This window comes from Palaemon carinicauda, chromosome 2 (assembly GCF_036898095.1).
Source record: "Palaemon carinicauda isolate YSFRI2023 chromosome 2, ASM3689809v2, whole genome shotgun sequence".
NCBI classification, from domain to species: domain Eukaryota; kingdom Metazoa; phylum Arthropoda; class Malacostraca; order Decapoda; family Palaemonidae; genus Palaemon; species Palaemon carinicauda.
The window spans coordinates 65,272,332-65,297,552 of record NC_090726.1 but is presented as its reverse complement, the minus strand read 5'-3'; the positions used below and the strand labels follow the sequence as shown (position 1 = coordinate 65,297,552).

The following is a 25,221-nucleotide window of genomic DNA, read 5'->3' as shown; positions in this document are numbered from 1 at the left end:
AGGGCTACCAATATGCTTAGAAAGACAATAGATTTGATACATTTTATAGTGCTTGACTCGCAGACTGAACAGTTTCGCAGACACAGAAAATTTATTTTTGAAAAATTGAGGTCGCATAAAAGGGGAATCGTATAATTCGAACACGCATAATTCGGGACCCTACTGTATATACTATATATATATATATATATATATATATATATACATACATAATCATTCCACAAAATTTTCATGAGATTCAGTCAAATAGTGTTTGTGTTATGTAAATCACAAACACAGACAGACATACGAACAAATACAAAAACAAGTTTACAGTGAACCCTCGCTACTTCGCGGTTCGACCATCGCGGATTCACCACTTCACGGATTTTTTCCATAACCCATATATATACAGTAACATATATATATATATATACTGTATATATATATATATATATATATATATGTATGCATGTATTTATGTATATATGTATGTATGTATATATGTAGGTATGTATATGTGTATACATATAAATATATATATATATATACACACACACACATATATATATATATATATATATACATATATATATATATCTAAAGTAGGAAGATGTGATGTAGTTCTAAGGGAATAGTATGGGAAATATGTCTGGGCAATAAGCAAAGCTCTACCTCCAGTTTGCTTCTTCATTATGATCAGAGATAAATGTAAACAAAACATTGGTTGCCATTTTTTAACGTGCTTTTTAGCGTGTTTAGGAAACACATGATATAAAATTGCCTTTAATATTTGTGCCTGTTTTAGTTTAGGGTACTGTAGTACATGCATTAAGTGTTCTGTACATTAAAGGGTAGTTTGTTAACAGTACTACGTACAAGGGAAGGTTTTAAAAGTCTAAATATACATGTTGAATAAATAGGTAAATATGGTGTCACTACTTCGCGGATTTTCACCTATCGCGGCCGCGTGTGGAACCTATCTATCGCGATAAACGAGGGTTCACTGTAATGACATCACTATATCATATTGTATATCTGAAGATAGTCAATTAAATTATACACATTTTGACAATAGTTTCAAGCAAATCAGATAAAATTTGACCATGATACAGGGTAGCAAAACACCATTTTTTATTTTTTTGTGACCTTGACCTTGACCTTTTGACCCAATCACTCTCAAATCTAATTAAATTGTCCTAGGATCATGGCCAATCACCCCACCAAATTTCATGAGATTTGGTCAAATAGTTTTTGAGTTTTGTGATTTGTTTTTTTTACCTTTTTGTGACCTTGGCCTGAATTTTGACCCAATCACTCCCAAATTCTAATCAAGTTGTCCATGGATCATGGCCAATAATCCCACCAAATTTCATGTGATTTAGTCAAATAGCTTTTGAGTTGTACGCATCACAAAAACACGTTTACCCGGCTGGAATGCCAATATACTGGGGTATAGGAAAATAAACACAAAATCCTGAAAAAATTCACCGAGCTTCGTATGGCAATGGAGAATACGTATACAAAATATTTTGTCAAAATTCTTCTTACTTTCATAGTTACAGGGTAATTAGTAAAAGTAACTCAATAAACCATAAGCATTGTTCCCTACAAAAAATGCAGTATTTCTTGTTATCGTAAATTTTGATAATTATTACATTTTAATGTAAAAGAAATTGTGAACAATGGCATCTGTATAACTTCCATGAGTTGCAGACAATCGTAAATTATACCCTTCGCCCTTCAGTCCTACCACAAACCTCATAGAGTATATGCCTGAGTTTGACCTCTGACCTCTGACATTCACTCATTTTTTTCGTTTGTTTTTCTTGTTTTCCGCAAGAATTTTATCCTTTCAAGGAGGAAAAGACAATTTCAACATCTTGCTAACTTAAGGAAGAAGAAAATTTGCTCTATTCAGAGTTCAGAAAAGAGAGAGAGAGAGAGAGAGAGAGAGAGAGAGAGAGAGAGAGAGAGAGAGAGAGAGAGAGAGAGAGAGAGAGAGAGAGAGAGAGTTATGTGGATGGAGAAGCAACGGCCTTGCTTGACACGAGCAAAAGCAGCAAGATATTGACCAAAAGGATCTTCGTTTATGAGTAAAGTATGATAAATAACTTTGTTTTTGTTTATCAATATTCAAAAATTAACATAAAATTCATAATAATCAGGATTTATTAATATTGTCTTTGTAAAAATACTAAGAAAAACTTTGAATGCTCTCTGATATTCACCCATTTTTACGTTTGTTTTTCTCGTTTTCGGGAAGAATTTTATCATTTCAAAGAGGAAAAGACAATTTCAACATCTTGCTAAAACAAGGACGACGAAAATTCGCTCTATAGAGAGAGAGAGAGAGAGAGAGAGAGAGAGAGAGAGAGAGAGAGAGAGAGAGAGAGAGCGCCTCACAGGAGAAAAAAAAGCAGCAAGATATTGAACAAAAGGATGTTCATTTATGATTAAATTATGATGAATAACTGTTTGCTTTTATTAATAACCCCCCCCCCAAAAAAAAAAAATCATAACAATCCTGATTTATTAATATTATCTTTGTAGAAATACAAAGAAAAACTTCTAGTGCCCTTATCTCAAAACTATACTTATTGACCTTGACATTCAAAAGCCTCCCTTTGTTTTAACGATATAGCATTGAAATTTGGTATATAACTTAGAAATACATTATAAAACAATGAAACAAAGTCTTTTTTTTCCAATTTTTATTCCATTTTTTTTTCTTAATTTTTTTCCTGATTTTCAGGGTTTATGTTTTACCATAATGAAAAATTAATATCTGGCAGAAAAATTACTTTTAGAAAAAAACTCTTCATATTATTGGAGGTCTATATTAGGTCTATATAGGGTAGTAATCTCATATCTTAGTAATAATTATCAGCCAAAATTCCTATGCAGTTTGGAGATCTAAGTCACCTTATTAAGTGGTACGAATGTCAAAGTCCTGTCATTAGAGCCATGATAATTTTAGTGAAGGATAACTACCCCAACTGCTAGTTAGCAGATGGAGGTGGGGGTAGACTGGCTACCCACTCACTCACACACCTGGGCTGAGTAACCACTTTTGCTTTCTGGCAGGACTTCTTGGGAGATAAGGTGGCGGGCCAATTTGTATAAATAACTCAGGTTTGTATAATAGGAAAAATACAAATTGCTAGCAAATTTTGTATTTGTTCCTGTGCAAATACAAACCCTCTGCTATTTATAGGGGTGACTTACTCTTAGGAGGGAGGAAGTCCATATCCACTAGCCTTGGTAGTGACCCGGGATTCTCTCTACCTCGATATGTGATCGATTGTAGTAGAAACCCTACCCTCGCTAAAATAAAGTGCTGAAACAAGTGTCATGCACTATTAGCGGCCTGCCGAAGCATGTGTGTTCGTAAAACTGGCAATGTGGCTTGTCTTTAACGTAGAAACTCGAATACCAAGATATGAGAGTCCTCGGACTTTACCCAATACCCTTCCTCAAAGAGGTATTGGGATACAACAAAGTTGATATCATTCCTATACACAGGATGCATAAGGGAAATGAGTCTTACCTACAGAAGTGAGGTCAGCTGTGATGAGGACTGCGGTGCTATTTTCCCTGGGGGGGAGGGTGAAAGGAAGAATGGAACCAGTCATTCTTACTTATTCACCCCAGACTAACCCGAGTAACCTCATCCCTCAACCCTCTGTTACTTGTCAAGCAAGGAGCTAGAGGTGTTTAGAGCACTTGTTGTGCAGCCACCACAGGACCAATGGAAAATGTATCCATGTTCCTGTGGGTTATGTTTTGCAGGCAGTGGGCGGTGAAGGTCGTCCGATGCTTTCACATGCCTGCCTGAAGTACCTGCACCACGGAATAGTTCTTTTTGAACGCCAGGGACGTTGCAATGTCTGACGTCGTGAGCTCTGGGTCATTTGAAAGGAGGAGGATCTGGATTGAGAGCAAATTTGATTACTTTTCAAATCCAGGAGGAAATGGCATTCCTTGTGACCCTCCTCTTGACCTTCCCTGTGATGACAAAAAGAGCCAGCACACGGGGGCGAGCTGCTGCCGTTCTTTTCATGGGCCAAACCTACGGTCCAGTACACCCGGATTTTGAGTCTTAGCAATGAACTCAGGGATGTAAATGAGAATTACTTCTCCCCATCTCCTAGAGTGGGAGACATCAGAGAATAGACCATGCAGCTTACTAACTCTCTTGGCTGAGGCCAAGGCGTGTAGGAACACCGTCTTTCACGTCAGGTGGCAATCTGCTGCCTGGCGTAATGGTTCATAAGGAGGACCCTCCAGAGACTTAAGGACCCCAACCACATTCCATGAAGGAGGTCTAAGATCTGACTAGGGACAAGTAATCTCATAACTCCTTGTGAGTAAGTTAAGTTCCAACAAGGAGGAAATATCAACTCCTTTCAGTTTAAAGGCAAGACTCAAGGCAGAGTGGTAGCCTTTAACTATCAAAACCGAGAGAAACATTTCTTCACAAAGGTGTACAAGGAACTCTGCAATGGTTGGAACAGGCATTGAGGGGAGAGATACCCCTTCCACGACACCAACCACAGAAAACTGACCGCTTTGCCTGGTAGACTGACGCTGTGGATCATCTAAGGTGTCCAGCCATTCATCTCACAACTCGTTGCCAAAAGCTTCTCTGTGTGAGGAGGTGCTGGACAGTCTCCAGGCGTGAGAACGAAGCAAAGCTACAGCTTTGTGGTAGATCTTGGGATGTGGTTGTTTGCGTAGATCGTGTCGTAGGAGTTCTCTCAGTATCTCCCTGAGGAGCTGTGGAAGGTCCGGGAATCATTCTACATGATACCATAGCGGAGCTATAAGAGTCATCCGTAAGTTTTTGCTTACTAGGACCTGGTTGAGGACTTTTCTCATCAGACAAAATGGGGGGAAAGAGTACATGGCTAAGTTCACCCACCAGTGTTGGAATGCATCTTGCCAAAGAGCTTGAGGATCTGGGACTGGGGAACAGTACAATGTGATCATTGAAGATCAGCGCCGTTGCGAACAGATCCACAGACGGGGAACCCCATAACGTCAGGACTTTTTTGCTACTAGATGATCCAAAGACCACTCTGAGCCCACTATACGAGTTGCTCTGCTGAGATTGTCCTCTGGCAGATTCCACTCGCCTGAAATGAAGTGAGCCGATACGGTCACAGAGTTGTCTTCTGTCCATCTGAGTATCTCTACTGCTAGATGGCACAACGGCTGCGAAAAGGTACCGTCTTGCTTGTTTATATAAGCAACTACCATGGTATTTTCGCTCATCAATACCACAGAGTGACCCACCAGGAACTGGTGGAACTGCTGAAGGGCAAAGAAAGTCTCCCTCTTCTCTAAAGAGATTTCTGTGCTGATACCTTTCGGATTCGGACCATTTGCCCAAGATGTAGTGGTGCAGCATGTGGGCCCCCACCTTTCTTTTGACGCATCTGAAAAGAGCATTAATTCCAGGGAAGGAACGAGAAGAGCGACCCCTTTGCAGAGGTTTATGTCTGCCAGTCACCATCCGAGATCCGTCCATTCCTCTTGTCCTATACGGACTAGACATTCCTTAGAGTCGGTGGATTGATTGCATTGGGATTTCAGATGCCACTGGAGGGATCTCATCCTGAGGCAACTGTTGGGAACTAGACAGGCCAGAGAAGAGAGGTGATTGAGCAAGAAAAGCCAGCTTTGTGCTGGGAGCTCTTCTCATCTGAGGAAAGGCTGTGCTATCTTCCTCAACTGCTAAATCCTTTCGTCTAATGGAAATGCTTTGTGCCTTAAGGTGACTAATTGCATGCCCATATTCCAGTTTCTGTGAGGGAGACAGATGAGACCTCTTGAGGTTTATCATGGCAAAACCTTAGAAGCTCGTCTCGGCGGCAAAAATGGGTCGCTTCCGAGTCTGCCAGAATCAGCCAATCGTCCAAGTACCTTAGCAGATGGATGCCAATTCTGTGGGCCCATGAAGATACAAGAGAGAACACTTTCGTGAACACCTGAGGTGCTGTGGATAGACCGAAACACAGCACCTTGAACTGATAATATTTCTGGTCTAGCATGAATGTTACATAATTCCAGGAGGATGGATGGATTGGCATCTGGAAGTATGCGTCCTTTTAAGTCTAGAGTGCACACAAAGTCCCGCAGTCTTATTGCTTGTCTGACAGTGTTGGCTGTCTCCATACTGAACAAGTCTTGTTTGAGAGACCTGTTCAGGGATGAGAGGTCAATGACTGGTCTCCAGCCTCCAGATACCTTTTTCACAGGAAAGAGTCAACTGTAAAAGCCAGGGGACCCGTTGAGGACCTCTTAGAGAGCACCTTCTCCACCATGGTCTTGGTTTCTGCCAGTAGGGCTAACTCCTAAGCGGATCCCTTCGCATAGGAGTTTGATGGAAAAGGCACTCGAGTTAGTGGAGGGAGAGAGCATGAATGGGATGCGATACCCTGCACAAATCACTTTGATTGTTCAGGGTTCAGCCCTATGGTGAAGCCACCTCTGTCAGCGGCTCTGCAGGCCTCTCTGACAAGTGGTCGTATGGGAGGATTGCCCGTCCTAGTGGGATTGGCCACAGCCAAATCCCTTCTTCGCTCTACCTCCACGGAAGGACTTTTTGCCTTAAAAAGCCTGTTTAAATACCTGAAGATCCTACTGTTTAGGGTCTCTAGCCCTCTTCATCGGCGGTTTAGCTGCTGGTCTTTGCTGTGTCTGAGAAGTGTAAGGTCTCAATGTTAACCCTGGATAGGTACGGTGGGTCGTTTGCGACCCCGAGCGTAAAAAAAAAACAGGTTTTTCTCACGTGACTCACCCCTGTGACTGAATTTGTGGGTGATCGACCTGCAGGAGGTGTCTCCCCTACACGCTCTAGTAGTGTCCAGATGTGCATTGCTGTAGCTGTACTCCTTCCCCGATTTCTGAGACGCATCGGGGTCGTTCGCGTCCGAGTTTACCCTTCTGAGGTAGTTTGCATAATTATCAAAGTTATTACGTATTATGAAATTGTCGTAGAATGGTGCAACTTGTATAGGTTATCAGTTGTGGAAAGTCTTGGTGGATTGTTTGGCTACCATGTGCATGTTTTTTTTTTTAGTTAAAATGTCGTTCATCACCACGAGGACCATTTTACCGCGAGTGCCCCTTTTTCATTTTTTTTCATTTTTTTGCCAAGTCATTTTTCCGTAAGATATTGCCAAATAGTGTCGTAAAACTTTTGCTTGTTTAGTGTTGGAAAGTGTGTCTAGATGATCTGGCTACCCATGCATGACTTTGTTTTTGTCAGATACGACGTAGTTATTGGTATATTGGGTATTTAACTGCGGTTACCAATTTCTGTTTTTTTTTCAATATTTGTAAAAATTACTACGTAGTAAGGAATTGCCGTATATTATTCATTTTTTTTTCATGTTTATGTGTTAGAAAGTGTGCCTTGATGGTTGGGCTAACACGTGCATGTCTTTTTTTTTATCTGAGATGTCGTATATTAGAATGTCGGGCATTTTACCGCGAGTGTCCCTTTTTAATTTTTTTTCATTTTTTTGCCAAGTCATTTTTCCGTAAGATATTGCGAAATAGTGTCGTAAAACTTTTGCTTTTTTAATGTTGGAAAGTGTGTCTAGATGATCTGGCTACCCATGCGTGATTTTGTTTTTGTCAGATACGACGTAGTTATTGGTATATTGGGTATTTAACTGCGGTTGCCAATTTCTGTTTTTTTTCAATATTTGTAAAAATTTACTACGTAGTAAGGAATTGCCGTATATTATTGATTTTTTTTTCATGTTTATGTGTTAGAAAGTGTGCCTTGATGGTTGGGCTAACACGTGCATGTCTTTTTTTTTTATCTGAGATGCCGTATATTAGAATGTTGGGCATTTTTCCGCGAGTGCCCCTTTTTATTTGTTTTGCATTTTTTTGCTTAGTCATGTTACCGTAAGGAATTGGCAAGTAGTGTCGCAAAACTTATATTTTTATAGTGTTGGAAAGTGTTTCTAGATGATCTGGCTACCCATGCCTATTTTTTTTTTTAGCCAGATATGGCGTATATATAAGTGTGTGTTCGATTTTCCTGTGATTGCCATTTTTTCGTTTTTTCCCATTTCTTTCAAAATTACTACGTACTAAGGAACTATCACAGAGTAATATTTCATTTATATGTTTATTTGTCGGAAAATATGCCTTGATGGTTTGCCTAGCACGTGGCTGAAATTTTTTTTTTCTGAAATGCCGTATATTAGAATGGCCATTTTTCCACGAGTGCCCCTTTTTATTTGTTTTGCATTTTTTTGCTTAGTCATGTTACCGTAAGGAATTGGCAAGTAGTGTCGCAAAACTTATATTTTTATAGTGTTGGAAAGTGTTTTTAGATGATCTGGCTACCCATGCCTATCTTTTTTTTAGCCAGATATGGCGTATATATAGGTATGTGTTCGATTTTCCGGTGATTGCCATTTTTTCGTTTTTTCCCAATTCTTTCAAAATTACTACGTACTAAGGAACTATCACAGAGTAATGATTCCTCTAGATGTTTATTTGTCGGAAAATTTTGTTTACTTTTTTTTTGATTGAATATCATCAAATTTTTTTAGCTAAAATATTGTTTTACATTTTTTTTTTCGATTTTATTTCCCTTCAAAAAAAATTTTTTGGGTCAGAATTTTAATTTTATAAACGTAAAATAATCGACAATTATCCAGCAACCCACCATACAATTTTTATGCATATCCAATAATAATTAGATTAGTAAATAACACCTTGAAATTGACATACCCTTCCTACATTTCAAGTGGCAGATTAGGGAGTCTGAGTCAGTGTGGTTGGCGGCCATTTTGTGGACATATCCGAAGCGTAAGCTGTCCTATCTATATATATTCTTGTTCCCTATAGAATTTGTGATATTTTGGTATATTTTTACCTGCATAAATATCATATTATATATTAAATATATGTATTTTTTTACGAAATTTCCAAGTACTCAAAAAATTACCTTTAGATATGGCCCCTGATATAAATGTAATTTACAAAATAATGAAGATTTTTTTACATATTTCTATTTTAGGATAACATATGTTTATTCCCTAAAAAAATTAGCCACTTCCTATTTCATTTGGGTACCCAAAAAAATTCATGAAATTTGGACAATTTTTTTTGGCCAAAAAAAGTTACCCTTTTTTTCTCATTTCAGATCTTCACCTCCATGGGTCTGACTTCATCCAAAATACATCAAGATGTGTCCTAAACATTCAAGAATCAATTCCTAAAAGGATTTGTGTATATATGTATAAACTTTTTTTTTATGAATTTTTATGTCAGGTCTTTTTTTTTTTCTACTTAATTTTTTAAAATATTTATAATAAATAGTTTTTCTGCAGATGAGTAGTATTTATCTTTACAGTTGTTTTAAGCATTCATTGAAGTTTTTTTTGGCAAAAGAAAAAAGGAGGTTACTGCAAAAACTGATTTTTCAAGAATTTTTTTTGGCGTCGGGGTCGTTCGCGTCCGAGTATACCCTTAAAGGGGTGTCCGAGGACCGTACCTATCCAGGGTTAAAACCTTATGGACAAAAGAGTCCTGGTTAGACTTTCTCCACTTCTCCAGTTGGACTTTCTCCACTTCTCAGACACCGGCTTGACGTCCTCAGGATTAAACAGGGAGCTCCCCTTGAAAGGAGAGTTCCTGAGACTCGCCACATCAGCCAGCGGGAGTTGCCTATGGAGCTTCCCTATGACAGCGTCCCTCCTCTTCATTATGGTGTTCGCCAAAACGGTCACCACATGATGAGAAAGGAACTTTATTGCCCGAGTGCCGGACACTAGGAAAGTCTCCATAAACTTCCTTGTGGACTCCCGAGACCAGTCCTGAGACCGGACCAATTGTCCCACAGAACCTAACCAAAAATCAAGCCACGAAGTAGCCTGCATGGCGTACTTGGCGACTTTTTCTTGATTAAGGATCTCAGAGACTGAGAACGTGACAAAGGGAGTGCCCTTCGGAAGCGCCACTACAAAGTGGTCAAGAGGAAGTATTGGAGAGGCTCACTGAGAATCTCGTAGTACAGTACTTCCTCTGCACTACATAAGGAGGAGGTAGGAGTTTTGCTGGAACGAAGGGAGGAAGACGAACCCATAGCCAGAGACACAGCCTTCTGCTTAGGACTCCGAAACCCCTTGGTCCAGGGCAAATTGCACTGGCCCTCATGGGTCTCTGAGTACCATAGAACTAGTTGAGGACCATGTCCTTACCATCAAGGGGGCTGCCGATGGATCTAGCATCCCATTGATGGTACGAATGCAGGCCAAAACTAGACAGAAGGCGTGTTCAGACTCCTTTCGTTCAGCTTCCATCCAATTAGAGCTAGCGGCAGCTGGCCAAACGACATCCTCGAGATCGTTCTGCTCATCCACTTCCGGACTCTAATCCATAGAAGCCTGGAGTGGGTCAAGGTCGTCATCAGGATAGGCCGAAGACGGGGCAATCTCCGTGGACATTCTAGAATCCCTCTACCTCTCAGGTTGAGTTAAGAGAGGCCTGGCCAAGGATTTGGGATTCGTAAACAAATCCTTTGGTTTTCTGCACTGGGGCAGAAGTTCCTCCGTCAGAGTAGGACCCGCGGCTTCTACTGTTCTGTGGGGGAGATGAGACTCTACTCGAGGGGTACCCACATCGCATTGAGTCGGAAGGCATGTCTCCCTAGGCACTACCTCGACAGGGGTAGGATGGAACGAGTCCGTGTAGGAGCTTGTCCTGTCCTCCTTAGGAGATGGTCATATCCTCTTTCTCCTCTCTTTGGGTTTGGCCTGTAATAACTTGAACTGCAAGGGACTCCCCTGTGGTTCTGGAGCCCTCTCTTCCCACGTCTTCTTGCATGGGGAGATGGGTTACCCTTGCGTGGAGGTTCCGCTGGGCCGGAATTCTCCGAACTCCTCCTGGGATCTGCAGGAGAGGCCCCTGGCAACAAAAGGAATCATGGGAGTCTAACCCAAGGACTGGGAACGGGGAATGACTCGAGTCACAGCTTGCCACATCACGTTGAATAATGCTAACAGCCATGGAGGTTCGCTGGCTCCTGATGTGCTGGGGGGGAGGTCTTTGGGACGACACGGATTCCTAAGCTTAGAAACCTAAGCAGGAATCTTAGCCCTCTTACCTGAAGGCATGATAGGCACAGGCCTTCCCTTCATACGAGGAACTGGGCATTGTCGTGTGGGCGATAATTGTCTCGGGGCAGATGGAAGTCCACAATACTGGAAGGACTAATGGGAGTCTCTTCTGGCGGGAGGTTTACCCTGGGAAGAGAAACCTTCTGCAGCCAAAAAGAACGAAGGGATCTACGAGGAGATTGCAGGAGAGGGGTAGGACAAGTTTCGCAAGGATGGATCTTAGCGAGAGACAGCTCTATCAATTGACGCTGCCATTTCACTCGATACTGCTCTGTCACTAAAGTCCAAACAGACTCAGCATAACAGAGGTCAAAAGAGCCTGAGGGCTCAACATAACCCAAGTCATGAGAACCCAAAGGTTCTTCACGACGGAAGACTGAGGACTCCCAGCTAAAGAGCCCAAAGGCTCAACATAGCATCCAGCATGAGAGCCCGAAGGCTCAGTGTAACCGGGGTTGCGTGAACTCAGAGGGTAAGCGCAATGGGAGACCGAAGTCTCCCTGTCCCAAGAGCCCAAAGGCTCAGCGCAACCTTGGTTGCAAGATCAAAGGGGCTCAGCGTAACCCTGGTTGCAAGATCACAGGGGCTCAGCGTAACCCTGGTTGCGAGATCCCAGGGGATCAGTGCAACGGGAGACTGAAATCTCCTTGTCACGAAAAACCAAGGTCTCTGCGTGACGGTTGGCACGAGAGCTTGAGGGCTCGGCGTAATCAGTGTTGTGAGAGCTCGCAAGGTCAACGCAACTGAAACCAGGAGGTTCCATGCTGCGAAACCCTGAACGGTCATCGTGAGTTAACCCCAGATGATCAATGAGGCGTCTCTTGACTGCACGAGAAGGAGCACATCCCAGATGGAGAAAGGTCAAAAACACTTTCACCCAACAGACCCCCTAAGGGAAATGTCTAGCAGAATCCGCCCGAGGGGGGAAACTGCTCCAGCTCGGGAGCTACCTCCCTCGAGGAGGAGGTTGGTTCACCCGAAGGAGATCCATACTTAAGGCAACGCTCTACTCAGAGAAGCATAAGTGTAATGTCGCCGCTGCCAACTAACGGCTTTCTCTCGGGAATGAGACAAGTGTTCCCAAAGGGGAACCCTTCCTTAGATTAAATTCTGCCACCGCTACTCGTGGGTCAACAAAGTCCTCAGCGTTGATCTCGGAAGATTCAAAGTCTGATTGACGGGCTGCATCCGCCCGAGGGGGGAAACTGCTCCAGCTCGGGAGCTACCTCCCTCGAGGAGGTTGGTTCACCTGAAGGAGATCCATGCTTAAGGCAACGCTCTACCTCAGAGAAGCATAAGTGTAACGTCGCCGCTGCCAACTAACGGCTTTCTCTCGGGAATGAGACAAGTGTTCCCCAGCTTTCTCTCGGGAATGAGACAAGTGTACCCCAAAGGGGGAACCCTTCCTTGGATTAAATTCTGCCACCGCTCCTCGTGGGTCAACAAAGTCCTCACCGTTGATCTCGGAAGACCCAAAGTCTGATTGACGGGCTGCAGCGCCTGCACCCGTAGGAGGAGGATCAACTTCCACAGAGGAAGGAGATGACCGCCTCCTCTCCGCTCCCAATTAAAGGAGTTCAAAGACAAAATCCTTCTTAAGGGGATCATTAATGCCTAGTGATGGCCAAAAAGAAATAAGGTCAGAGATAGAGCAGGCACTCCCGAGGGAAGGGGCGGACCTGGCTCACTAGGGAAGACAGCACCGTCACTTTTCCCACAAGGTTGACCTGGAGTAATGAGGCCTGCGCTACTACTCAGCCGATCCCCAGAAGGGACTGGCAGAGGAGCAGCTTCGGGAATAGATATGAGGGTAGAAGAAGAAGACCGCTGTTTCTTCGACTTCGATGTAGACCCCGAAGGAGAAGAATCATGCTTAGCCGCCGCCTTCTGTCACCTAAACTTCTCCCACTGGGAGCCAGACCAATCACAACACTCCCAACAAGTGTCGTCCCTCGAACACCAGCGGCCCTGGTAGACCGGACACAGCAGGTGGGGGTCTGTCTCTACAGCGGACATGAAGGTACCACAGGAGCAGCCTTCAGGGCCCGGACAAATATGCATGGGACTCCAACAAGCATACACGATCTGCAAAGAAAAAGAAAAAGAAAACGGTTAATATCAAGGTAGGTCAAAAAGTGACAGAGAGCGAAAGTATGTCCGTTCTCTACCGAGGCAGAAAGCAAAGTGGTTACTCAGCCCAGGTGTGTGAGGGAGCGGGGTAGCCGGTCTACCCTCATCCCCTACCGCTGACTAGCAGTTGAGGTAGTTATCACTCACTAAAATAATCATCGCTTGTCTTCCAGCTTCGCCGAAAGTAATATGACAAATTCGTAGATAATTTGTATTTTGTCTAACTATACAAACCTTAGCTATTTAATAGGGGTATTACTTTCGGCGTAGCTGAAATGACGAGCCATTAATTTTTAACGAGGGTTTACTACCCACAGCGCTAGTTAGCAGGGGTAGGGGAGGGTAGCTTGCTACCCCCCCTCTCACACACCTGTGCTTGAGCTCACTTTGCTTGGAGATAGGACTTCAAGGGGGATAGGGCTGGTGGGCAAGTTTGGTTAAATAGCTAAGGTTTGTATAGTTAGGAAAAATACAAATTATCTACGAATGTCATTTGTTCCGTAACTGGAATACAAACCACGCTATTTAAAAGGGGTGACTCACCCATTAGGAAGGTTGGACATCCCAGCCAGTCTAGCTTTTGGCTTTGCCCAGGGGCTCCTTATTTGAGTGTGTAAGCACCCAAGAAATAAGGAGTCCCTGCACCTCGCTAGAACCTTGCTACGCAAGGTCTGCAGCCTATGCAAGCTGTGTGTGAAGGTATGAAGAAGTGTGACTCGTCCTAAAAAGTTGTTCTGAAGTTCCTTAGGTGGAAACTTGTAGACTAGGACTTTCCCAATACCACCTCGTCAGGGTATGGGGACGTAACAGTATTAATCTTAATACTAAGAACACAAGGGAACATGGTTTTGGTTTACCTGCAGTGGTTTGAGGTCAGCTATGCAGAGAACCCAGGATGCTGCTTTCACCAAAGCGAGGGGATGATGAAGAAAAGAATAAGGGCCAGTCAAACCTTTTCATTCATGCAGACTGAAACCGGGTAACAATGCCCTCAACCTTCTGCTACTTGTCCAATAAGGAGCTTGAGGTTTTAAACCAGCTGTTGTGCAGCCACCACAGGACCGATAGAGAACGTATCGAGTCTCCTGTGGGTCACGTCTTGCAGGTAGTGGGATGTGAACGTTGTTTGACGTTTCCAAACCCCAGCTTTAAGAACCTGCGTCACTGAAAAATTTCTTTTGAAGGCCAGGGACGTAGCTATGCCCCTGACATCATGTGCTCTGGGGCGACGTGATGGAGGAGAGTCTGGATTCAGAGCCAGGTCAATGACCCTGCGAATCCATGCAGAGATAGTGCTCTTGGTGACCCTCCTCTCAGTCCTTCCTGTGCTGACGAATAGTGCTGGCACATGAGGACGGGCTGCAGCTGTTCTTTTGAGGTACAGCCTCAAGCTCCTTACTGGGCATAGTAAGAGATGGTCTGGGTCATCTAATACAGTACGGAGACTAGAAATCTGGAAGGAGTCGAATCGAGGATCCGCTACTCCTGGATTCTGAGTCTTGGCAATAAACTCAGGGACAAAGATGAACATTACCTCCCCCCATCCCCTTGAATGGGCGATGTCATACGAGAGAACATGAAGTTCGCTGACTCGCTTGGCCGAGGCCAAACCTAGCAGGAATACTGTCTTCCAGGTTAGGTGGCGATCTGATGCCTGGCGTAATGGTTCATAGGGAGGTCTCTTATGAGACCTAAGAACTCGAACCACGTTCCATGGGGGAGGTCTCGCTTCCGACTGAGGGCAGGTAAGTTCATAACTACGTATGAGTAGAGAAAGTTCTAGCGATGAGGAAATGTCCATTCCTTTTAGCCTGAAGGTGAGACTTAAGGCTGAACGATAGCCTTTCACTGCCGAGACTGAAAGGCGGATTTCTTCACGCAAATACACGAGGAACTCCGCTATTGTTGGAATAGTGGCATTGAGTGGAGAGATACCCCTTCCACGACACCAACCACATAAGACTTTCCACTTTGCCTGGTAGACTGCTGCCGAAGACTTTCGCTATTGTCCAGACATCCTGATCGCAACTTGTTGCGAAAATCCTCTCGCACAGAGGAAATGCTGGATAGTCTCCAGGCGTGAAGCAGTAGTGAACCTACGGCTTTGTGGAAGATATTGGCATGTGGTTGTTTGAGTAGATTGTGTCGTGGAGGGAGTTCTCTTGGTGGCTCTGTTAGGAGTTGCAGAAGGTCCGGGAACCATTCCGCGTGATGCCATAGCGGAGCTATGAGGGTCATTGAAAGATTGACCGATGTTCTGGTCTTGTTGAGTACCCTCCTCATCAGACAGAACGGGGGAAAGGCGTAAACGTCGATGTTGTCCCACCGTTGTTGGAAAGCATCTTGCCAGAGAGCCTTGGGGTCTGGCACTGGGGAACAGTACAGCGGGAGCCTGAAGTTCAGGGCCCTTGCGAAGAGGTCCACAGTCGGAGAATCCCACAAAGTCAGGACTTTGTTGGCTACTAGATGACCCAAAGACCACTCGGTACTCACTATCTGAGATGCTCTGCTCAGGTTGTCGGCGAGCACATTCCTTTTGCCCGGAATGAAGCGTGCCGACAGTGGTATCGAGTGGATTTCAGCCCATCTCAGTATCTCTACTGCTAGATGGGATAGTTGCTACGAAAAAGTACCTCCTTGTTTGTTGATGTAGGCCACTACTGTGGTGTTGTCGCTCATCACCACCACAGAGTGACTTGCCAGGTACTGTTGGAACTGTTTAAGGGCCAGAGAGATGGCCTTCATCTCTAGGAGATTTATGTGGGGGTACTTTTCTGACTCTGACCAGAGGCCTGAGGTTGTGTGGTGCAGCAAGTGGGGCCCCCACCCTTTTTTTTTTTGAAGCGTCCGAAAAGAGCATCAAATCCGGGGGGAGGACTAGAAGATCCACTCCTTTTCGTAGGTTCTCGTCTGCCACCCACCACTGGAGATCCATCAGTTCCACAGGTCCCATGGGGACCTGGATGTCTGGGGAGTCATACGCTTGATTCCAACGGGACTTGAGTCGCCACTGGAGGGATCTCATCCTGGGGCAACCATTGGGAACTAGACGGCTCAGCAATGAAAGGTGACCGAGGAGACGTAACCACGATTGGGCTGGAAGTTCTTCTCGTCTGAGAAAAGGTCTTGCGACCTTCCTCAGCCTTGATATCCTGTCGTCTAATGGGGAAGGCTTTGTGGAGATTGGTGTCTATTATCACGCCTAGGTATACCTGTCTTTGAGTGGGAAGCAGTGAAGACCTCTCAAGATTTACCATGATCCCCAGATCTTGGCAAAGTCTCAGAAGTTTGTCTTGGTGTTGACACCGAGTCTGCTAGGATTAACCAGTCGTCCAGATAACAGAGGAGACGGATGCCAATCCTGTGTGCCCAAGATGATACTAGGGTGAACACTCTGGTAAAGACTTGTGGTGCTGTGGAGAGACCGAAGCACAGCACCTTAAACTGGTACTTTCTGTTGTCTATGCTGAATCTTAAGTACTTCCTTGAAGACGGATGGACTGGGATCTGGAAGTACACGTCCTTTAGGCCCAGTATGCACATGAAGTCTTGCGGTCTTACTGCTAGTCTGACCGTGTCTACCGTCTCCATGCTGAACGGAGTTTGTTTGACAAACTTGTTCAGAGCTGAGAGGTCGATGACTGGTCTCCAGCCTCCAGATGCCTTCTTTACAAGAAAGAGTCGACTGAAGAAGCCTGGAGATCCATCAAGGACCTCTTGGAGAGCGCCCTTCTTCAACAGGGTCTGGACTTCTGCCCGAAAGGCATGCCCCCTTGCCGATCCCATGGCAAGGGAGTTCAATGACACTGGATTCGTTGTCAGGGGAGGTAGAGATGTTACGAACGGGACGCGATATCCTAGACTGATCATGGAGATTGTCCAGGAATCGGCCCCGAGTTGCTTCCACCTGTTTGAGCAACTTTGTAGGCATACCCCCACTGGTGGACATGCAGTGGGACTGCCTATCCTAGCATTTGCGGCCCCGGCTGCTCCCGCTAGGATTTTTGCCTCCCCTGGAGGACTTTTTGCCTTTCCTTTCTTTGACAGGAAAGGGCTTAGACACCAAGGTCTTCGCTGCTGTTGTTGTCTTAGTGGTCTTGACTGGACGGGACTGCTGTGGTGCTGGAGGCTTATAGGGCTTGGATGTTAAAGCCCTATGAAGGAGGGAGTCTTGATGAGACTTTCTCCACCTCTCAGCGGCATGTTCCACATCCTTAGGCTCGAACAAGACGGATCCTTCTAGGGAGGAATGTCTGAGCCTATTGATCTCGGTGCTAGGGACCGTCTGATGGAATCTCTCAGCTACTGCATCCAGACGTTTCAGGATGGTATTTGCCCACAAGTTCGAGACTTAGTGGGCCAGAAAGTCGATCGTGCGAGTACCTGAGAGAAGGAAGGTTTCCATAGCTTTTCTGGTACGTTCTTTGGAGAAATCCTCAGAACGTACCAGGATACCTAAGGTCCCCAACCAGATATCGAGCCACGAAGGGGCTTGCATAGCACACTTCGCAACTTTCTCCTGGTTGAGGATCTCGGCTGCCAAGAACGAGACCTGCCGGTTGGCTCTTCCAGCGAGTGGTGAAGAGGAAGAGCTAAACAAGGCTCCTCAAGGATCTCGAAGTACCTCCTCTGCTGTACGCGAGGAGGTGGGAGGAGCTTGTTGGTGGCACTGGAACAGTTGGAGGAGGACATCTCGGAGAGCTGTTGTGAGATCTTGTCCCTGGTACTCTTAACCTCTTGAGACCAGGGCAGTGCTGCACTGGTCTTGGAGGGTTTCTGAGTACCAAAGACACGGTCAAAGACCGTGTCCTTGCCCTCTCGAGGAGGGATCTCTGGGTCGGAAAACCCATTGAGAGCCCTCATTAGAGTTAGAACTTGCCAAAACGCATGTTCTGACTCTTGCTGGTCTCCTCCTGTTGTAGGACTTTCAGCGAAGTCTCCTTATGTCCCCAAAGGCTCTTCTTGGGGAGAGTTGTGGACATTCCCTGAGTGGCTAGCTGGCTCCATCCTAGTCCTAGTAGAGGACTTCGGCAATGTTTTGGAGTCCTTAGATTCCTTCCTGGGAAGGATGTAAGACTCCAACATTGACAAGGGTGGCATGTTCCTTTCAATCCCCGACTGAGTAGAGCCCTCGGCGCGAGGAGAGGTTTCCCCCATTGGTGCGATGGGGGAAAGTCTCTCTTCGTGTGATTCCCCTGGGGACGGGAAATCTTCGTTCAAAAGGGAAGGAGAGGCAGTCTGAGGAAAGGAAGGAATCTGCTTCGAAGGTCTGCGTGGAGTCAGTTTCACCCTTGGGGAAGTTACCGCGTCTGGAACTCCTCTTTTTATCTTCAAAGGGGTAGAAGAAGCCATGGATCTGTGACCCAATTCAGAGAAGACAGGCTTGAAAGCCTGCGTTACGGCTCTGATCAGTGCACCGAACCAGGGCTGTTGGCCGACAGATGCGCTGTCAGACATACCTCTTGAATGGACAGGAATTCAAGGATCACTGGGAGGAGTCCCCATCATTGGTGGGTTTGCCTGTGATGGCTTTGGGATCCTGGACCCTTCTAAATGTTTCCCTTCTCCCACAATGCGCGGTGGTATGCGCTTGCGGGGAGGGGAATGAGGCAATGGCGACCTTTCCGTGCGTAGTTCAGTAGTCTCGCGCGAGGGAGAATAATAGCGCTCGCGCGAGGGTGAATTTCGGGGCTCGTGCGCGGGAGACTGCTGGCGCGTGTGGGAGACTGTGGACACGCGCGCAGGATCAATACGTTGAGTGAGCGGGCGTGCGGGAGAGAGTTCGCACGTACCTGTACCAGCCGTAGCGCGCGCGCGCAGTTGAATCATGTGGGGCGCGTGGGCGCACGATAGAACGTTGGCGTGCATCCTTTGGAGAGGATGGGCGAACGCGCGCGTATCCTTGCGGATGCATGCGGGAGAAGGCTGGCGCGAAGGCGAGCGCTGGCGCGATGATACTGATTGGCCATGGGAGAAGCCAGCTTTGTTGACTTCCCAGCAGCACCATGATCAGTAGATCGATGGCGCGCAGGAGAGTTAGATGTTGGTCGCGTTTGCGCGCGGGCAGGAGGCTGATGGCAGGCGGGAGAGAGCTGGCGCGCTGGAGAGCGCTGGCGCGAAGTCGAGCGCTAGCGCGATGATACTGGTTGGCGCGTGAGAGAAGCCAGCTTTGTTGACTTCCCAGCAGCATCATGATCAGTAGATCGTTGGCACGCAGGACAGTTAGATGTTGGGCGCGTTTGCGCACGGGCAGGAGACTGATGGCGGGCGGGAGAGCGCTGGTGCGCAGGAGGTTGATGGCGCGCAGCTGGGCGCGGACGCGAAGGAGAAGGTTTGCGTGTAGGCTCAGGCAAGACCTGGCGCGCAGGAGAACGTGGGGGCGTATGCGCATGAGGGCGTGCATAGCGCGTGATGGAGCTATGCTCCTGTTGGGACGTATGCGCGTGTTGTCACGTATGCCCTTGATGCCCTGTGTTAGGGTTTAGTGATGGGGCCTTACGAGCTACTAAAGAGCGTTCGTGCTTAGGTGAAGCCTTGTTAGGCCCGTGTAGAAAAGGTGACGGCAGGTCGGCAGGTCTGTCGGATGGAAGGTCGACGTGTCCTTTAAAAGGATGACCTTCCCCTGAAGAACACGAACAATCTGCAGAAAGGTCCAGGACCAGTGCAGGAGCAGTGATAGGTGATTGGTCCCGAGGCTCCTCTGCGGTAGACTGCATTGAAGGTGTTGAACCAAAGAGGCGCCTCCTCACCGCAGGTGAAGGAAGGCCTCTATGGCGAAGAGGAAGTGGAGCCTTCCGACGAATGCGCCCTCTGTGAGCCGTTGGATCAACAAGCTGACCTTCTGCAGTCCTCCGAAGAGGAGTCTCTGTAAGTGAACTCCCCTGAGGGAAAGAAACACTAGCAGGAGAGACTAACGATGGACTTAGTTTCTTCCTCGTAGGTTGAAGAGGAACGGGAGAAACTAAGCCGTCAGCTACCGTAGGGTTTGAAGAGGCAGAGGTGATGGGTGATACCGCATTGGATACCTCTGACACCACAACGTCGACAAGAGACAGAGGATCAACCTCTGACAGTGACGGCAATTGCTTGACAGCGGCACCCAATCTGATGTAGTTAAGCAAAACCTCCTTGGAGGGCGAACCCGTAAGCCCCAAGGAGCACCAAAGCTGAAATAAGGGGAAGCGACGTCATCTCTCGAGCCCCAAGGTTGGTAAACAGTACATCGGTCTACGCTACCACTCGACGGTCTCTCGAAAGAGACCGACCGAGTGGGAGCTTCGGAGGAGGTTTGGGCAATGGAAGAAAAGTCCTTGGGTTTTTCTCCTTTCAAATTAACTTTCGAAGGAGAAATATCTCGTTTGGACTTCTTCCTTCGTCGCAAAAACCTCTCCCACTGGGAGGTAGACCACTCCCTACACTCACTACACCTGTTGTTGCTATCACACCGTTGGCCCCTACAAGAAGGACTATGGGCGTGAGGATCAGTCTCAACCGCCAACATGAACGTTCCACAGGGGCGGTCGGGAAACCCAGGGCAGGTGCGCATGATCGCCAAGGCCAACTTCACATACAGAACTAGAAAAAGAAAAAGAAAAGACAAAAGCAATTAAATGGCTGCCAAATGAAGGCGAGGATGAGAGCCGATACGTCCAACTACCATCCGAGCCGAGAGCAAAGTGAGTTCAAGCACAGGTGTGTGAGAGGGGGGTTAGCAAGCTACCCTCCCCTACCCCCACTAACTAGCGGCGTGGGTAGTAAACCCTCGTTAAAAATTAATGGCTCGTCATTTCAGCTACGCCGAAAGTAATACCCCTATTAAATAGCGTGGTTTGTATTCCAGTTACGGAACAAACCCCTATAAATAGCAGAGGGTTTATATTTGTGCAGGAGCAAATAAAAATCACAAATTCGGAGGTAATTTGTATTTTTCCCTAATACAAACCTGGAGTTATTTATGTGGATATTCTTTCAGCGGAAGCTGGAGATAGCCATTAGACTTTAATTGCGAGGTGCCAACCCTGCCCACCCACTTAGCAGGTAGGCAGGGGGTGGCTGAGGGGTACCCAGCCACCTTTATATATACTCTCACAACGGTGACATGTCACTTTTTACAGCAGGCAGGACTTCTGGGGGACAGGTGATGGCAGGCCAATTTATACAAATAACTTCAGGTTTGCATTAGTTAGGGAAAAATGCAAATTATCTCTGAATTTGTTATTTGTTCCCATGCTAACAAACCTTCCGTTATCTATGTGAATGACTCACTCTTAGGTGGGTGAAATTCCTAGATCTGGCAGGAATATTGACTCTGTTTTACCTAAGGCAGTATCTGACTGTGATCTAGGGAAAACTTAGACACCTCGCTGAAATACACAAAGTGAGTATACTTGCAACATGTGCAATTCAGTAAAGTAGAGGTTGTTATTTGTATGAACGTCTGAGTTTAAATAGGAAAAACAACAAGACATATCCCGTTGCTCCCTCGTAGAAAGCAATGGGGACATGAACAGTATAAAACTTTTATAACTTACACTAGGCCAAGGCTAAAGCGAGCAGGAACGCCGTCTTTAAAGTGAGATTTCGGTCAGTTGCATACCGTAATAGTTCGTAGGAAGGTCCTTTTAGGGACCTCAGACACGAATCACATTCCAAGGAGGCCTGATCTCTGACTGGGGGCAAGTGATCTCATAACTCCGTATGAGTAAAGAAAGCTCCAACGAAGAGGAAATGTTGACTCCTTTCAGCTTGAAGGCAAGGCTCAAGGCTGAGCGATAGCCTTTCACCGCCGATACTGAAAGGAGCTCTTCCTCCTAAAAGTATACAAGATATTCCTTCCACAACACCAACCACAGAAGGCTCTCCATTTAGCCTGGTAGACCAAGGCTGAGAACCTATGCAAGTGTCCGGATTTGTTCCGCAACTTGTCGTGGAATGCCCTTCTGAGAGGAGACACTGGATAGTCTCAACGCGTGAAGTCGAAGCAACTGCACGGTCTTGTGGAAGATGTTCGCATGTGGCTGTTTGAGTAGATCTGGTCGTGGAGGGAGTTCTCACGGTAGATATACGAGAAGTTGCAAGAGGTCTGGAAACCACTCTGCGTGATGCCATAGCGGAGCTACAAGGGTCATCATTAGATCTTGTGACGCTCTTGTTTTGTTGAGCAATCTTCTCATCAGACAAAATGGGGGAAAGGCGTAAACGTCGATGTCTCATTGTTGTTAAAATGCATCTTGCCATAGAGCCTGAGGGTCCGGCACTGGAGAACAGTACAGCATAAGCTTGCTGAAGTTCCGGAGGGTCCCTGTGCTGAGAACACAGGTGAGATCGGATACAAAGGCACACATTCCAGAGAGGTCAAGTGGCCATAACAGGCACCGCCACAGGTGAGCTTGTAGCGAGCCATGAGAGAGGAAGCAATATGCCGCTACCCTAAATCTCTTGATTCTGTTCTGGGACAGAAACACTTTTCATTCTGGGTGTTTATCTGCATTCCTAGATATAACAGGTCTTGAGATGGTTGCAGAGAGGACTTCTCAAAATAAAATTCACGATCCCTAGGTCGAGGCAAAACACAAGGAGCCCCTCTCAGTGAAGGAGAAGGGTTTCCACCAAGTCTGCCATAATCAACCAGTTGACAAGATAATGAAATGACATATGACGTTGGCTTGGGCATAGGTTGAAACAAGAGAGTGCACACTTGTGAACACTTGAGGGACTGTGGACATACCGAAACACAACACCTGATATTAGTATAACTTGTCATGCAGAACAAATCTTAGATACTTCCTCGACGCTGGATGGATTGGGATCTGGAAGCAAGTGTCTTTAGATCCAGCATGACCATGAAGTCCCCTGATCTGATAACCTCTCTAACAGTCTCTCCGGTCTCCATCAAGAGGTCTATGACTGGTCTTCAGCCTCCAGACACCTTCTCTACAAGAAAAGAGTCAACTGAAGAAGCCTGGGGACCCATCGACAAGCTCTTGGAGAGCGCCATTCTCCAGCATGGTTTGGACTTCTGCCTGAAGGGCAAAATTATTCACTGATCCCTTCATGAAGGAATGTGACGTAACTGGATTATGTGCCAACGGAGGGGGAGAGCTGGTGAACGGGAAGCAGTACCCTACTCAAAAGGATCATGACTATCAAAGGCTCAGCCCTGTGGATCTCCCATCTCTGCCTCCTGTATCTCAGGCATCATCACCTCACCAGTGGTCAAGTGGGAGGAATGCTCCTAGAGGAAACAATAATGTTTCCTAGCCTTACCTCCTCTTCCTCAAGCACCGTTATCATGAAAAGATTGCTTGGAGTTCGAATAATTTTTAGGATTGGTCTGCCTAGAAGTCTCACTTGTCTTCTCTTGAGCCTGCCAGTGCACAGGAGACAGTTTTGGGGCAGGAAGAATCAAAGATGAAAAAGATGTTACTGTCTAGTGTTCCTATGGAGGAGTGAGTACTGGCTCACCTTGCTCCATCGCTCTGCAACTGCGCCGATGTCTTCCATTTCAAACATAGAAGTTGATGAGTTACAAAGACATAGAGCTTCTGGATCTCACAGAAGATGATATAGTATTTCCTCTGCCTAATGAAAGGTGGAGGAAGTAAATGAGATGAGTTACTCGCCCGAAGAGTCCTTCCCCACAATTCGGGAGATGACCTTGTTTATCGACCCTGAAACCATCTTATATAAGGGCAACTCTGGCCTAATCTTTCCAGCCTGTGGGGTATGACTGAATAAGGCCAAAACTGTGTCTCTCCCCTCCCAAGGGGAGTATGTGGGTTTCCAGAGTCCATCATTTTCCTTATGCAAGCAAAGACCTGCATAAATGAATAGTCAGATTCTCCTTGCTTGGTCGCAGGAGCTTTCCTGGCATAACGTGCCGCTATATGCCACGGCAAACCTACATGATTGCAGTTCTTAATACCAAGCACACCTGTAATGAAAGAGAAAACTTTTTTAAGTTTTACAGCCAGTTAAAAAGGAATGAATCCAGAAAAGAAAGATGATATATCTGCACTCAATCATAGCCAAAACTGGGTGTTTTACAGCCAGTTCAGAAGGAATGAACCTGGAAGAGAAAGACAATACGTCTGCACTCGATCATAGTCAAAAGAAAAGTGCAACTGACTGGGTGAGTGTGAGCAGGGAGGTTGGTCTAGACTTTACCCTGCCAACTAGCAGAGGGTTTTTGACACCTTGCATAAAAGTTTTTTTTGGTAAATTCTAGCTCGCGCTGAAACACATTCATAGTAAAGAAATCTGGTTTGTATTTGTGTTGGAGCAAATAAAGTTTGAGAAAAAAAACTTAATTCTTGCCTTTCATCTTTCAAAATATGATTGCTAGAAAAGCATATTTTTTAACCCAAGGAGATTATCCAAATATTTGTATAACACCTATGCATTTTTATGAAGAATTCTAAAGGGAAAAATTATAGGCCTCTCAAACTACTTCAGGTACGATAAGGTAATGAAAATGGCTAGTAAAGTATTGACACAGGTCCAGCATTTTTCTGCTACAGAGTACTTAAATAATTTTGAAACTCACCAAGATGAACCATGTGGTTCCCATGGCCCCAGGCACACCCAACAAAAATCTGCTTTACAACTTTGGTTCTTGCATACCATGTGATTGCAGCCACCATCCTTTTCTATGGTAACTTTACATTTTGGACATTCCTGAAAAAGGCCAGATTTTATATTTTGATATATTTACCATAAGAAAGCATAATTTTAATGCCTACCTGAAATTTATTTGCTATCATTTCTCTGAATATCTGGTCCTACACAAAAATTCTGAAATAAATTTTTCCCTTAAGGTACAATAACCCTAGTCCCCTTGGGAACAGTGTCACCAAACTCCACTGTCTGGATTACAAGTCCTTTTTCCAACTAGAATGACTCGTTGAAAGTTAAGCAATAAGTCAAATCCACAAGAAGCATGGAGGCCGCTAAAAAACCA

General features: G+C 45.6%; 1 protein-coding gene across 1 annotated transcript in view; it reads right to left on the bottom strand.

The window, feature by feature from the left end:
* Window positions 1-25,221, bottom strand: part of ari-1 (E3 ubiquitin-protein ligase ariadne-1) — a 177,007-nt gene that overhangs the window by 32,851 nt on the left and 118,935 nt on the right. The window contains exon 6 of the mRNA XM_068356551.1: window positions 24,808-24,938. Within this exon, the coding sequence (XP_068212652.1) occupies window positions 24,808-24,938 (131 nt within the window). The remainder of the gene's footprint in view (window positions 1-24,807; window positions 24,939-25,221) is intronic.